General features: G+C 38.5%; 1 protein-coding gene and 1 long non-coding RNA gene across 2 annotated transcripts in view; both read right to left on the reverse strand.

The window, feature by feature from the left end:
• Positions 1-17,160, reverse strand: part of LOC133531390 (transferrin) — a 33,629-nt gene that overhangs the window by 3,166 nt on the left and 13,303 nt on the right. The window contains exons 2-8 of the mRNA XM_061869590.1: positions 10,182-10,290; positions 6,302-6,429; positions 4,557-4,714; positions 3,691-3,835; positions 2,439-2,596; positions 1,961-2,091; positions 443-655 (exon numbers count right to left, since the gene is read on the reverse strand). Coding sequence (XP_061725574.1) covers positions 443-655; positions 1,961-2,091; positions 2,439-2,596; positions 3,691-3,835; positions 4,557-4,714; positions 6,302-6,429; positions 10,182-10,290 — 1,042 coding nt within the window. The remainder of the gene's footprint in view (positions 1-442; positions 656-1,960; positions 2,092-2,438; positions 2,597-3,690; positions 3,836-4,556; positions 4,715-6,301; positions 6,430-10,181; positions 10,291-17,160) is intronic.
• Positions 16,055-16,959, reverse strand: LOC133531670 (uncharacterized). Its single transcript, XR_009801572.1, has 2 exons — positions 16,627-16,959; positions 16,055-16,214 (listed from the first exon to the last, which is right to left on the reverse strand). It is a non-coding gene; the product is annotated as an uncharacterized LOC133531670 (long non-coding RNA).

The raw sequence follows: 17,160 nt of genomic DNA on the forward strand, positions 1-17,160 counted from the left end.
TTTGGAGTTTGTCGATTCGATGTACGATCATTATTTTGGCTAAACCCTCTGATCACATAGGAAGACAGACTGGGATGACATTAAACATTTAGAAAAACACTCAGTCTATAAATGTGGCAGCGGAAAACTATTACAACTCCCGAGTTTCGGTTTCTTGAAATTTCGTCACTTCATTTTTCAGATATAATTTTATATTAACCATTTTGATTAAATAAAACTGTAAAAAAAACAACTTCCGCCCACTTCCGCTTACTGGTTACCTGCGTGCGGCGACCGCTGCGCTCTTCATTCTTTATTTGTGCGTCCACACGTCGTTTTTATAACGATAAAAGACCACATTTTTTATAACGATATTCGTTGCCTACTATGGTGTTAGCTGTGAGATTTCATTGAATTCGTTGTGAAATATACATATATTTGTTTTTAAAATCGTTATGCTTACCTCGATGGAGTACATCCGGCCTGGCTGTAAGCCTCTCTAAACCCTCCAGCACCCGCTAGATAGTCAAGCGGCGTGCCGGGCGGCCGCAGCGGCGCCGGCAGCGCGCCGGGCGCCTCGAGCAGCGCGGCCAGCGCGCCGCGCGCCCCCCCGCCCACCACCACGCCGGCGCCGGTGAGGTTGGCCGCGAGACGACTTACTTCTTCAGCTGCTTTCCTATATGATAACGGAAATTATAACCTGCAGCGGTATCATGGTTCCATTTTTATCACTTGTCACTATGCCCGTCACTTTCGCGCGTACATACTTATTAGAACGTGACAGGTATGGTGACAAATGATAAAGAGCCGACCATCTTAGCCCTACTGAAATCCCTATTTTTTTTTTTTTTTTTTATTGGTATTCAGGATAACAACAGCCGTAAATATAACTAAACATATAAATGCTTACATAAAAGAAGGCCAATGACAGTCATCCATTAAATTGCAATACATAACAAAGTAAAATAACAAAAAAATTAAAAACGACGAAAATGTACAATATACACACAAATGCTCGAAACCTTAAAAATACATACCGGTCGTAAAATATGTACTTAATGAATAATCGAGTTTAATTTACTTTTGGCAAAAGACCATAAAATTTGCATTAGTAACATATCCAAATCCCTATTCACTTCGTGCGAAAGTCTATCTGGTATCTCTTCACGCTTGAATCGTTTGATAGATAGATAAAGCGTTTGTTTGTTTGCTGCAAATACACACAATTTGAACCTAACCTCTATATGCGTAGCTATGATCCACGCATATAGACCTATTTTCATGTACGACGAGTGAATTCACAAAAGTAGCTGTATTAACTCTTTGTTATATTGAATAGGTAGTATGTAGGTTAAAATTTGAGTTGTTAGATATAGGTACTTGTTTTTTTGTTTGTTTGTATATTTCATTTGTTGCTACATTATCGCATCGGGTTCAGCCTGTAATGATAATTGTATGTGTGGAAATAAAATAAATAAATTTAGAAACATAGGCAAACAGAGAAATACACAATTAACAAAGTACACAATCAATTAAAACAAAATACAGAATCTTATGAAAGTTATAAATATAATGAGAATAGTGGAATAGTAGATAGTTTGAGTGGCAAAAAAGGACATATCACGAATATATTTTTTCACGGAAATCATCATTCTACGCAGATGAAGACGCAGAAATACAAAAAGTTGGTACATGTCATATACAAAAGAAAAATGCCTAAGACACCCAGTGATCAAAGCTGGGATCAAACAGCGTCTTCTGCATTCGCGACAAACTATATTAACTACTACAATAATTTTATTTTATCTGTAGCTCTCCCAATCATTGATTTTCATTCCTAATACAGTCTTCTCGCATTTTTTTTATAGCTCCTGTATTATATAGGATAGAAAAGGGGCATTAAAAAGGAAATCATAATAAATTTAGGGTCGTGGGACAGAACCTGAGATACCCAACTACTATGTACATATCTACCACATACGTTTTAGCGACGAGTAGTGGCCACGGCCTTCGCAGCCATACGCAAGGCTCATCGTGCTCGTGGATTTCCTGCCAGGAGCCGTCGCGGCATAGGTACGCGAAGTCCCCGGGGTTCGCGAACCCGGTTCTGCTCTGTAACGAAATATGTACATATTAAACACTCTTGAAATTAAAAGATAGCACGATAGGCTTTCCTAAGGCCCAAATATCTTACACCTTCTATCTTACATGTCACACCTAAGTAAAAACACGCTTCCTAACCTATATTTTATGCGATTTAATACGTTTCTTAGACCAAACTAATTACCAAAGTATCCATCCAGCCACGGAAGCTCGCATATTCAGCGGGGTACGGCGATGAAGAAATCTAATCTACCTCATTACCTTAAGAATCCATTTTACTCAGCTAAAAACTCTCGAACCTCCAGAGTCTTCTGTTGTTTTTTTCTTAATAACTCAACCAGGCCGCCAATACTTACACCAAAATATCCCGCTACAAAGTCCGCTTCAGCCCACGTAAAGTTTCCCGCGCCCTCGGTAAGACAGGATAGGGCTCCACTAGGGCCCCAGTAGCGATCGTGGCGGTCGCACTTACTCGGTCGGTCGCATGACGCACAAAGGGAGGGGAACTTGGCCTCTGCAATAATATTAAAAAATCCTATAGTTAAGTGACAATTCATCGGCGCGTAGGCCCGTACTTTCTAGTTTGGGTTCCGTAGCACCTAGATGGTGCAATGCAAGTAAAATTATTTTTAAAGCAGGTCTTAGTTACATCAATTTCTTTCGGTGCTTAGACCCCTTGTCGAAATAACTCGACTCGACTAATTATATAGCAATGGCATGCATAAAGAAGGAAAATCAGGGTATAGCTTTGAGGTTCCTAAGGCAGGTAACCTACTCAGGAGAGACTGAGTCCAATCCGTGGTCCAGAACAATAATGAAGGTGTGGTCCCCGCACTCGAGTGTAGAACCTTTTCCACCCCATTTAATATGTTAGGGAATTACAACGGCCATGCCCAGTTCTCAATTTATTTAGGCGACACCAAAGATTGCCGGGGAGGTCAAAACCTTTTGGTTTCGGTCGGGTCGGTTTCATGGGCGGTGTGCCCTGTTGTAGCAGCATACCACTCCGTTTTCCAGCAATCTAAGATAGGTAGTGAAGTTGGGAGCTGCAGAACAGTGTAGATTTCGGGATTTTAGTCGCTGGGGAGGTGGATGGCAGAACTCGTCATGAACTGGCAGCGCGGGATTTTTGACGATCTTCTTGGTTTCCCTTTTCAAAGCCTGTAGTTGTCGGAGGTGAGGTGGGAGGTGGAGCAATGTAAGTTAATGCCGGTAGAAAGTGGACGGGTGTGGATCGAATGGTACCAGAGATGTAGTGCATAGTCTCGTAGTTGGCACGGAATACTGGAGAAACGAAATTTTGGAGAGACATTGTTTGATGACCGGTCTGGTCTAGGCGATAGTAACCATGCCTACGAAGCCTGTTCTGGGTTCAAATCCCAGTAAGGACATTTATTTGTGCGATGAGCACAAATGTAATTGTTTCTGGATCATGGATGTTTTCTCTATGTATTTAAGTATTGATATATTAAATATATCGTTGTCTAGGTGATCATAATACTAGCCTTATTGAGCTAACCGTGGGGCCTTTGTGTAAGAATGTTCCATAATATTAATTTATTTATTATCCAACTTGTTTTATTCCTCCATGGTTATTACACTACTTACTGAGTTCTGCATCTCTCTTGGCGTCTAACACCCAGGGCCCAGCGCGGCAGGAATTGCCGAACATGTCAGCCATTGCCTTGATACGGTTCTCGGCTACTGACAGGTCGCTGTTGCATGACTTCCTCGTCACCAGCGACTCCAAGTACTGGAATATATAAATCATAATTAATTGAAAAAATATATAGGTATTTTATTTTTACTAAAAATGCTATAAGTATTCTAAAATAAAGTAAATATATATTTAAATTTAAAAAATAAATTATAATATACTTTTCTCTATTGAAAACAAAGTCTTCATATAGGTACTTATTGTTGTTTGTCACGAACTTCTGGAGATTCTTGTTTCAAACTTTAAGAACTCTTGCACTAGGATATTGATAAGGACATGAATTACTCCATGAGAGTATTGCTAAACAACACTAGTTATTCGATTTTTCTGAATGCCGGAAAACTGACTTTTCTTTCCAATTCTGTAAAACGTTTAAGTCAAAGCATGAAACCCAATGAGACAAATAATAAGGCTTCCTAGCCTTTTTATAATAGGTAATTCAAAATAGAAATGCAATCTGATGGTTTTCGAAAACAAACTACAGATATCACTCATAGTGGGAAACTTTTTCCGCTTGCCCGATAGCGGATACCGGGTTATATATTGTTCATAAAACCGGAACTTTAACCAGGTCAAATAGTTACGAGACAAGAAGATGCCATTGCATTTAGTGGTAGGTATTCTCGGATTCAGACCCATGACCCTAACGTTTCTAAGACACCCAAATGCCTTTTCTACCCAAAAATTACGGTGAAGTAAAAGCTATTTTATATTAATATATTTTTTCGATTTTGTCGATGACTAGGGTCCAACGTACCTCAGTGAGCGTCTCGCTCAGCGGTCGTCGCTCATCAGCACCCAGTCCGATGTGGCACATACTGGACCCTTTCAAGATGGAGTGCACAGAAGACACTGTGTCTAGTTCTGGCAGTAGACTTTTCTTGATGACCGCTACTATGGTGCTCGCGTATTTTCCTGAAAGTAACATGTATATTGACTATATTGTATTTTTTATTAATTTTCTGAAAGCATGATAAAAACACACGCCAGTTATCGTGCTATTTTACCTATAAAAGTAAGCTGATAATGATGATGGTGGGATCGGGGTCTATGACTAGGATATGGTGGCGATAAATGGCGTCATTTATAAACGCTTGTAAACTCTAATCTAACAAGCCAAACGTATTATGGATGGCTTTGTCCACATGATAAAATAACTGCCACTTTTTAACACCACGGGATAGAAAATGACGGACGACCTTTTATTACGCTGTCACGTAGACAAGAACGATCGATTTGATAGATGTTGGTCCAAATTGTAATTCGTCCAAGTATCGATTTGTCCATTACGTGGTTCGTCAAGTATCCTTTACGCAGTTCGTCCATATCGCGATTCGTCCAAGTCGCCATTTGTCCAAATCTTAGTTCGTCAACTACGTGGTTCGTCAAGTATCTTTTACGCCGTTCATATGCGGTCGTCGCAGGAGACCATCGCAAGCGCGAACTTCTGGTCGAAGAGTGTGGTTTATCGGCGGTTCCGAGGCAACTAGGCGAATCCAACTCCGAGTCAAACGACGCTACGGAGCCACACTTTTATGTCGTCGCCCAAACCCAATGTTTCAATAGTATTTTGTCTCCTTGTATTTTATTTTATTTTGTAGTTTCAGTGCCTTGGTTTTACTGTAATGCTGTGTTACTTATTCGATCAATAAAATAAATATCCGTACTGAATAATCGTTTGTCTTTCCATCATTTTTATATCTGTTTTTGTTAGAAAGGGAAAAATCTCACAAGGGTTTGCTGAATTTTATGAATAAGGAGAGAAGTCTTCAGTTAAACAATACCATATATTGAAGATGCCTATTATACACCGTGGACAACATTAGATGAGGTTTTTTTATGACACAGGAGGCAAACGAGCAGACGGATCACCTGATGGTAAGCGATTACCGCCGCCCATGGACACCTGCAACACCAAAGGGGTTGGAAGTGCGTTGCCGGCTTTTAAGATAGGAGTACGCTCTTTTCTTGAAGGTTTAAAGGTCGTATCGGTCCGGAAATACCGCAGGCAGTTCATTCCACAGTTTAGCTGTGCGAGGCAGGAAGTTTCTGGAGAAACGCACAGTTGAGGTCTGCCAACCGTCTAAGTATAGTGGCATATAAATCTTAACGCGTATATAATAAGTATTATTATGTCATGTTTGTCGATACTTCATACTTATTCAAAAATTGTTATAAACGTAGAACGTGTTTTACATTGTGCTTTTCACTGAGTGGTTTGTAAATCTGATTTCTCAAATTCTGTGTAACCTCTTACTATTTAGCTGAACCTAAACGTAGATAGGTACTTTTCGTGCTTCTATATGAAGATATGTTTAACAAACATGGAAACTATAGGTCTAGATTAAGAGAAGAAACTGTAATAATATTTTTTGTATGACCGTTTGTTTCATATTCTAATATATAAAAAAAGTGGTGAGGATGGAAATGTTGATTATATTAATGATATTTATAACGATGAAGATGATGATATTGATGATTATCCGCATAATATATACTTACGCGGCCTCGACCTGACTTCATCCGTCACAAGCACATTGATGTTAGCCCATTGTGTGGCGATGAGGTCCTCAGGGCTGAACACTCCAAAGTCAACCACGCCTTTGCTCATGCGCCTAAGACAATCCAATCTGCAACAAAGTTTCAGATTTGCACACACTTTTTAGGGTTCCGTAGCCAAATGGCATAAAACGGAACCCTTATAGTTTCGCCATGTCCATCTGTCTGTCTGTCTGTCTGTCTGTCTGTCTGTCTGTCTGTCTGTCCGAGGCTTTGCTCCGTGGTCGTTAGTGCTAGAAAGCTGAAATTTGGCATGGATATATAAATCAATAAAGCCGACAAAGTCGTACAATAAAATTTAAAAATTTAATTTTTTTTAGGGTACATCCCCTACACGTAAAGTGGGGGTGAATTTTTTTTTTCGCTTCAACCCTAGAGTGTGGGGTATCGTTGGAAAGACCTTTCAAAACTAATAGGGGTTTTCAAGAAACATTTTTTGATAAAGTGAATATATTCGGAGATAATCGCTCCGAAAGAAAAAAAAAATGTCCCCCCACCCTCTAAGTTTTGAACCATAGGTCCAAAAAATATGAAAAAATCGTGGAAGTAGAGCTTAAGAAAGACATTAAATGAAAACTATAGCGGATATGATCAGTTTAGCTGTTTTTGAGTTATCGCAAAAAGTTTTCCCTTCATAGTAAAAAGACTTACTTTAATTAGGTACTGATTATGCATGCCTATTTGTTTAACTCGGGTGAAAGGTACCGTTTCATCTCTTGGTTAACAATTTACTATAGGGTAAAGGCACCTATTACCGTGGTAGTTAAGGAACTTTTCAAAAGAGATCCAAAAATTAAGGGTATCAATGCTGTCTAACAGCCAGGAATTTTTTTTTTCATCAGAGCATTTAATGAACTTTCCGTTTCACACGTTTTTGGATTCATTTTGGGTTATTATATGTATTAAAATATTTTTTGAAGCCAAAATGACCAAATCTTCTATTACCGTGGCAAGGGACAGGCTGTGATTCTATTATCGCGAATTGAGCTTTCATTACCGAGGGTACAATTGGCATGATTTTTCTGCACTCGTTAATAGAAACCAAACTCAAAATTCGAAACCTAATACCGAGGGTTAAAACAATAATAACGACGTGGGTTCTGTATATTATTTTTGTGTCATTAAGTTTAATAATGACACAAAAATAAAAAATAAAACTATAGGAGTAGGTATGTTTAAAAATAAGAGATATATTCGAAGAGATTATAATTACACTTTGGCACACTCAAATACTATTAAATAGTTAACTTACCAAGTACCCACGAGTACCTGTAAAGTTATAAGTTGAATGTTTTACATGTAAAACAACAAAAATTATTGTTAGTAAAGTTTTACTAAGGACGTATATGACAAATAGGCCTGCCTGTTATTAAATAAAGTAATTTTTATATGCTATAAAGATTGATAAGAATTTGTCTTACTGACATAATTAGCTGCACAAAAAAAACAAGTAAGTAACATTTTCTCATAAGGCACAGCGTAAATTATAGTCGAAATTTTATAAGCTGGACGTTTACCACCTGAGTGACAGTTTACCACAGTGAAATGGTAAACGTGCACCTTATAAAATTTCGACTATATATAAAAACATGATTTTTTTTATTTGTAATATTTTTGATAAGGCAATTAAGTTAAATAAAGTCTCTCACATATTATGTGTTATAATTTACCCGTTTATAACTAACAAATCACAGTACTTTTCTTATTGCTAATTCTTATAGCTAAAAAAATCATGTGTGAGATTTTGGACTACTGTATAAATAAAATTATATAAAAAAAAATCTAATCGGAATTGTCCGGCAGTTGGGTACCCTTCCTTGTCAGAGTAATAACTGAATCAGAAAACAGAAGAATTTAAATCTGATAATGATAACTGAAGTCTAAATTTTATCAACGAAATCTGTACTTGCGGTACCCTAAATGCGATATTTCAATACAATACCACATAGTCACTCGGTAATAGATAACTCTTTAAGAGCCTATTACCGACCCATTCGATATTTCTCTGGGTCGGTAATAGATTTCTATACATTCTATTACCGAGGGTAATCTGATCATACCATCGGTAATAGGCTTAATTTGGAGTTTAATCAAACCTAATACCGACCCATAAAAAGAATAAAACACAGATGGTTATTCAAATCAAATCAAACACGTATATTACAAGCTTCTTGTAAAGACAAAATCACATAACTGGCAAGTAAATTTTAGGTTTTAACTCAAAATAAAAAAAAGTTGACAGATTAAGGGTTCCCATAGAAACAAGGAAATCGGTGCTGAAGTTTTTGTTAAAAATTAAGGGTTAGTTGAATACTTTCCATACCACGGAAATAGCTCTTTAATAGCGTGAATAGATCAAGATTGGAATAAATAAAAGAAATTATAAAATTGATAATTTGTACCAAAACTAAAGAGTAAATAACAAAACTACCACTTTTTCTATTACCGTGGCATACCACGGAATTACTTACCATAGAAGTAATTGGCGCCTATCACCGCTGTATTTTACTTTCAATTTTAAACGTATTTCCCGGTCAAAAACTAAGTTAAAAGTAATTCAAAATCGTGTAGAAAACAATACACAACCCCTTAAAAGGCATTGCACTCGTTTATTTGCCATAACTATTACGTAAAACACTAAGTAAGATTGAAGTGCACTTACCTGTGGTGTCACGCGTCTGTATGGAACAACCGGTTCTTGCGCCGCCGTCGCACAAACTGACGAATCGCGAGTTTTTTGTTACACTCACACAAATGCACACTAATGGGCACAATAGACCAATGAATGAGCTTGTTTTGTGTATTCTTTATTTCTTAGGGAATAGATCTATTTGCTTGCAAAATGCGTATTTGTAAACACCGCGGTGTTAGACGTCGATTTTGATACCCGCGTTAATAGCCGCCGTTACCCTACTTTAAGCTCCAGTTTAGCTTATTGTGACCGAAGAGTAACTACGGAACCCTACACTGAGCGTGGCCCGACATTCTCTTGGCCGGTTTTACATAATATTAATGCAATACGACGGAATCGCATATTTCATTACTTGGGCTAAGTTCGTATCGATAAGTTTTTGTACCTATATCAATGGCGGATTTAGATCTTGGCTGCCCTAGGTTCCAAACTAGTAAGTATTAGCCTCCACTTTCTCAGCCCTCATCATATAGACTGCCGCCCCTAATATCTGGCCACCATAGGCCCGGGCCTACTGCGCCTTAGGGCAAATCCGCCACTGTGTATACAATACACAATACTAATCTTTTATTGCACAACCTCTGAAAAAATGTACATGGAAACACATATAATACATGAAGATAGAGGTAAACAACAGGCGGCCTTATCGCTACAGAGCGATCTCTTCCAGACAACCTTTAGGTAGTGGAGAAATGAAACTTAAATTAACTAAATAGGGGGGTGGTAATAGCTAGGTCTTATCTCTGGGAAAACGCACCCCCAGGTACTATTATTTATTTTTAACTAACATGTCCTATCCTAGAACACATTTTACCCTCGAGTCGTGGTCGAGCACGACCCTCCACAGTGGCGGATTTGCAGTGTACTAACTAGCCGCCCCTTTCTCAGCACCCATCATATCGACTGCCGCCTTGCAGCCGCCCCTAATGTCTTGCCGCCCTAGGCCCGTGCCTACTTGGCCTTAGGGCAAATCCGCCACTCCACCACTAATCAATTATTATTTATCTCTAACCTGTCCTGTCCTTAACACATTCTACCCCCGAGTCATGGTCGAGCACGGGACATTACTTGCTGGGGCGCTTGTATAAGTCACGGCCCTCCACCGCTAATAAATTATTATTTATTACTAACCTGTCCTGTCCTATAACGCACTCGACCCCCGACTCTGACTGGTCGAGCACGGGGCAGTATCTGCTCGCGCGCTTGTACGAGCCTCGGCCCTCCACCACGCACAGACGTACTGAAAAAATAAAACAAATATAAATATGTTAGGATACTGAATTAACTATTTTTTTAAACTTAGTAAGAGCCTAGCAATAACTAGAGGACTGGCTCATTCCATGCTACAAGATATACAAGATGCAAGTTGCGGAAAGTTTGTAAGTTAGATCCCCAATATCCCCATACAATGTATGTACGTTTGTCTCTACTGGATAAGCGTTTTGGCATCCTTAGCTGTAAGTTTATGCATGTGGCTGAAATAAAGAAATACAAAAATTTGAGAAGTACCTATCCGGATTTTTTCTAATCACCTTATGCTAAAATGAATTCGTTTATAAGTGAACAGAATTCATTTTTAGTATAAGGAGGCAGGTTATTAAAGAGTGGCCAGTGATTGATTTGTTTACGGTACTATATTTCCCACCAGGGGCCACGGGGGCCCCCAACGTGCGTTTTTGTGAGAAATCTTTACCCTTCCTAAGGGCCCCCCAATAAATTTTTAAACGGGGCCCCGCCACAGAATAACTAATAGTACTACCGCCCCGCCAAGGCACGCTACGCCACTGTTTCCCACATATTTGCAAAGGTTGTCCATGGTCCACGGTAATTCAGCGTGGAAATGCTGCGAGCATCATGGCCGCCTTCGCACCGGGGACGGCAATTGTGCAACAAGAGTGGATATATATTTCTTTTGCGAGTGTTGATTTTGAGTCCCGATTAAGCGAAAGATTCTATAATTGAATCACGAGCGAAGACAGTGATTGTAAGTTAGAATCTGGAGCGTAGCGAGGGACTCAAAAACACAAGATGTAAAATAACTTTTGCTCTCGTGTGACACACAACTTTTCACGACAGTAGTCAGAACATATTAAAGGTTAAAAGAACATCAAGTAAAGTTAACCACATTTATTTACATTCAAGAATGGAAGGCATCATCATTATGACGAAAGCTTATCTCACTCTCTGGAGTGACGACGAAAGTCGCAATTTGTATTTTGCCATTAACCTTTAATACCACGACGGTGGCAAACAAGCATACGGCCCGAATGATGGTAAGCAGTCACCGCAGCCTAAGGACACCTGCAACTTCAGAGGAGTTACATGCGCGTTGACGACCCTTTAAAAACCTATACACTCCTTTTTTGAAGAACCCCATACTGTAGACCCTCGGGAAAACCTCGGCAGGGAGCTCATTCCACAGCCGGAGAGTCCGTGGGAGGAAATTCCTCTTGAACCGCACAGTACGAGACCATTTAGGTTCTAGGGTGTGAGGATGAACACCCTGCCGACGGCGAGCGGTGCGGTGATAGAAAGTGGCCGTTGGCATCATGTCAAACAATTCTTCAGAGCACAGCCCATTGTACAAGCGGTAGAAGTAGAACACACACACGGGTCTCAGTCAGTCGCAGTCTCCTTTTAAATTAATTCCATTTAAATGTAAATGTGACATTATCTATGAAAGGGACCTTATTGTCGATGGCGCTTAAGCCGCACTGCGTAGCGCGGCGTTATTTATAATATGGGAGCATCGTTGAAATGGCGTAAGCGCCATCGACAATAAGGTCCCTTTTCATAGATAATGTCACAAATATGTTTCTTTCTTTAGGTAGGTAATAAACTACCTAAAGAAAGAAACTGTTAGGTACTTATTTGTTATTGATATAAGTAATTACACACTCCGGTATTTCTAAATACAATTGTACGTTTATCATTGAACGTTTCATTTAAAAGTTATAACAATGATCCCATATAAATCTACGTCAGAAGCAACCCACAGTCCGTTGTGATTAATAACGAAATACAAAATGACGGCTGGTTATTGTTTTACTGACAGCACTTTTATGCCTTGGCCTACTTAGCTTTGAAAACTTTAAAAAGGTAAGTAGGTAGTACCTTATTCAATATAAATACTTTTAACATCCTAGCTGAATTACTGCCCGAACAGGCTATCATGTACATACTTAATATTATTATTTTTTTATTACATACACACAACCATCGTTACAGACTATCCTATAGGAGTGGCATCTCCTATGGTAGAACTGTTGCAAAAGTGTCCAGCTGTCAACTATAAATAATAGTTCCAAATCTCTCCAGAGTAGCGCTAGAGTAGACGTAGGCGTTATTGACGGAGTGAATTGCGCTGTCTATGATTTGATTTTTTTGTTCAAGTACTCTAGGTATCGTAGCGCCACCTATTTAAAGTTTTTTGATGACACTTTTTGGTACATGGAGATGTTACATACTTGTTAGAACGTGACAGGCATGGTGACAAATGATAAAGAGCCGACCATCTTAGGCCTACTGTGTAATGAACATGATCGCAATAAAATATGAATATTAGCAGTAATTGATAGTATGATTGATTTTCAAGGATACAACCATCTCTTCCTTTTTCTACCGAAGTAGGAACAAAAAGTCCTAGCTGCTACCTGTTACTATTGTGGACAAGGGGAACACTGGGACCAAAGAATTCTTATTTCCTACGACTTCACAAATGGTACATTTATCTCACTGGTAACAGAGCAGGTGGGACTTTTGGTCAGTTAAGCACCAAATAAATTATAGCACCAAAGAAAATTTGAATCTAATAGATCAAAGGCCAAAGATATGGCGGCATCGTTTCGAGCGATTGCGCCACAACCTTTAGCCGATGCCCGGTAAGATGGCGCCACATTTTGATATTTAACAAATTTAACACATATCAGTGAAAGAATAAGGATCAAACTCAAATGGCGTTCTAAAAGTTTTAATCACGTGTCGAATGATGGCAGTAAAACTGTGGCTACAAAATTTTCTTTGAAAATCTACCTCTATTTCAAATTCTCTTTGGTATGACTTTGAACTTATATCAGTAGAGTGCTAAGGTAACTCTGTACCCACTTTGTCAGAACAAAGTGTTGCCGTGCCATTATAAATGTCATAGTTTCAAGACTGTGACATTTTTGACGACACTTCCACTACTCTACATTTAAAATTACGCGTAAAATTGATTGCCGATACAAAATAGGCTTTATTAAGTACGTAAACAATCATAGGTAATGATCTTGTCAATTCAACTTTGATGTATATTGGTTTGTCGATTACCTCTTGTTTACTGACAGATTTTCCTTGTATCATCTTCGACGAACAGATATGTTTTAACGTTGTATGCCTTGGACGTAAACCTTGTATGCAGAATTGCAAACAAATGTATCTTTTTTTTTACCAGGTCAGTAGCAAACAAGCATACGACCCACTGAAAAAAATAGATAGCCGAACTGGTTTTGTAACTTTACTAAATAACTAAACTACGGTTATAAGAAAATAAACTTTGCATAAATTTACAAACTTATTTTGTAGTATATACCCAGTACCTGAACACTGATAGCCAAACACGGTTTTGTAACATATAACACATAGTTCGCAAGTCCCAATTTTTGTGTAAACAGTAACCAAAATTTTGTTACAGTTATGCAAACCATTTCTTTCAGTGCCGCCTGACGGTAAGCAGTCACTATAGTCTATGGGCGCTTGCAACACCAGAGATATATCATGCGCGTTGCCGACCCTTTAAAAACTTCTACCTTTTTTGAAGAACCCCATATTGTAGCCTCTCGGGAAAACCTGGGCAGGAATCTGGGTGTATCAACTTTTTCGCTCACTCAGGTTGCCATGGGTACGTAGCCTGGACCACAATTCAAAATAGTCATACTATAGAGAAGTCATACCAAACAATGAAATTGCGCCATGAACAAAATTCACGCTCCACTTTTACGGTTTTCTGTCAATGTCGATGGCGCAAACTACTGATCTTCTGTGCCTGTTCTACGTAGTAATAGTTCAATGTACATTATACATATTGCACACTACTTTATATCTATTCGGGTAGCAAATAAATCAATGTAATACGTCAATCGATTCTGGAAACAACACGGGGATTTCCGTTGCGAGTATTTTTTCTTGAAACAACCAGACCCGGATATTACATATACATATCGGCTGTTTTTTAATACCACGTTGGTAGCAAACAAGCGCAGCTGGCCCGATGATAAGCGGCGTAGCCTTTGGACGCCTGCAACTCCAGGGGTTGTTGCATGCGCGTTGTCGACCCTTTAAAAACCTGTACCTACAATTCTCTTTGAAGAGTCTCCCATACTGCAGTCCCTCGAGAAAACCTCGGCAATATAATTACAACATTCTAACCTCCATAACTCCATAATGAAAAATACTTATGTATACATATTCTTCCTAACCTCCAATCGCCCAAGAAGTAGCGCTGCGGAAATGTAGATGGATCGGACATATAGGTATATATATATACCTGCTCTAAAATAGCATGCTAAAAAGCGTGCTACTGAGTATGCTCAATACGAGCATGCTTATGGGCAGTTTACATTTGCTAGCAATGAGCATGCTAGTTTTAACATTTTACTACTACGATACTAGCATGCTCAATAAGCAAACCAGGGGCCTTATTCGACATGCACAACTGTCAAATTTCGCGTCCACATCAAATCAACACTTGATTCTATCGCATGTTGATTGTATCAAGTGTTGATTCTATCAACTGTGGATATTATCATTTGGAACAATCAAAACTCATTCATAGAAAAAATAATCAAACTAAAATCAACTTTGTTTATTACTACTATACAGTTTGTAATGGCTCTGAACTCGAAGTGGATCGGTTTGATTTGATTGTCACCTGACTGTGGATTGCTAATGTCAAATTTTGACAAGTGTTGATTTTATTGCTAGACTTTTTTGTCCATGGGCTTGGGCACCATCTTGGATTTTTTGACGTACGACAGGGAATACCCTTCCTTTCATACAATATATGGCATAGAGTAAGGCGTCTTTTTTTTTTAAACATAACTTTACAAGAATCAGCGACATCTTGTATCCGATAGGATAAGTAATGCGCTATGAATAATGCGGCGGCGAGTAGTGAAACTATACCTGACAATGTCAATCAATTAAAAAGTGACCACACAGTTGATGGTCGATAAAGGCGATTATTAATTGAATTTTAACGACAATAAAGCACTATTGACATGCGATCTTTTTGTTGAACCCACACCTACACGTCGAATAATGCTCGCTCCACATATTCTCCTAGAAACGCTCAAAATTCTAAAAAAATTCAAGCAATTTACTCCGCACCCAGTTGCTTCTAAACCACGTTCACGATCCAAGTTGTAAGTATACCTTAACACATCTTTCAGGCATATGATGGACGGACTGAAACGGACTTTAACGTTTTTTAAAAATTACGAGATGGTTCATGAATCCTTTATTATTTTTCCAAAAATTACGCTATTACATTATTTATAAAAAAGATAAAATATAACTGTTAGTAACTCGGTCACTTGGTCTATCACCAACTATTTGAATGCTCTTTGTATGTATACGCAACCCCATTGTACAGTCGCCATCACCATTAAGACCTACTGTATGGTCTATATTACACGTTTGGCGGGTAGTGAAATTTGTTTAGGTATCCTCCTTGTGACTAGTTAGAACAGTTTGACGGGATGACGAATAGGAACAGATTTGCAGTTTGACCAATAGCTACAAAATTACGATGTGTCCTAATAGAACTAAATCTACTTGTGACGGGTTGAAACAAATGATACTGCTTTTGGCGATGTGACCGGTTAGAACAAAATTTTGGTGTGATGAGTTGATGCCTAAATCGACCTAAGTACTTATTGTTTATATAAACCTACAAAAAGACGATTCCTATGTACAGGAGATTAAATACATATTACGTTATTCAACTACGAATTAAAAAATATATATTTCTGTTTACACATTTTTTTAACGTTTTTCTTTAATAAAATAAAACATTAAAGTTTTCTGTGACTATATTTCATTTTCTTGAGTGTAGATTATTAGTTTCAGTTTCCAGTTGATACCAGGAACTACACCTCTTCAAAAACTTTGCTGGTGGTTCGACATCTGTAAGTTTATATATAAAATATCATAAAAACACTTAAGATAAAAACTTATAAATAAATTCTGGTCGGTCGGTGGTGTGTCCAGAAGGCTGCTGCCCCTCTGGATAACAATGCTGATCCGCCGATTGAAATATAGGCCAGGCCTCTGGTCACCAGAAACCTTTAAAAGGCGTTTTGACATTTCCTCATAGACCCACGCTAGGACCCCAGGGTTTCAACTTCAACCCCAAGCGCCACAAATATGTAGCTAAGGTTTTAAATTCTAGACTATGAACATGAAATATTGTTCGCTAGTTAGGGAATTAGAAAAAAATAGTAATAGGAGACGGCCGTGGTCGTGGTAGGTAGGTACATCATGCGTGGGCCAGGCAAGCCCTGAAATTATGCACCAATTTTACTATAATTTTGTTCACCTATTGACTGTTTCCAAGATAATCGTTTTTAATATGTAGTCCGTATAATCGGGCAGTATAATTTGCCTCATATTTTTAACACAAAATAATTATCGGTACATAATTATATATGTACCTATTTTGCAATATTTTCTTGTTTGCATCATTTAGTTACTTGTTTACTCCGATTGACGTGTTTATCATTTTCGTTACTATGACAGCGCAATACTTTAAATATTGTAACGTGAAGGTTGAGTCCGGTGCCAAAATAACTCACACTAATTTAAGACCCACCTTACAGTTTACATAGCGGCATTGTCCTACGATGCTTTAAATGAATACGGTAAACATTTAAATACTTTGAAACCGATTTTGACGAAGAGTGCATGCGTATTGCATATTCGAGCGATAGAGAGGCAAATAAAGACAGGATATAGTTGCCTTTTCTCAATACAAATTTGAATACTCAAGCCGTAGCCATTTTGGTGGTTATACTGCTTTGTATATGTGCGTAAAAATGTGTATGTGTGGATTTTTAGGGATGTGGACGGGTCG

The sequence above is a fragment of the Cydia pomonella genome, chromosome 25 (assembly GCF_033807575.1).
Source record: "Cydia pomonella isolate Wapato2018A chromosome 25, ilCydPomo1, whole genome shotgun sequence".
NCBI classification, from domain to species: domain Eukaryota; kingdom Metazoa; phylum Arthropoda; class Insecta; order Lepidoptera; family Tortricidae; genus Cydia; species Cydia pomonella.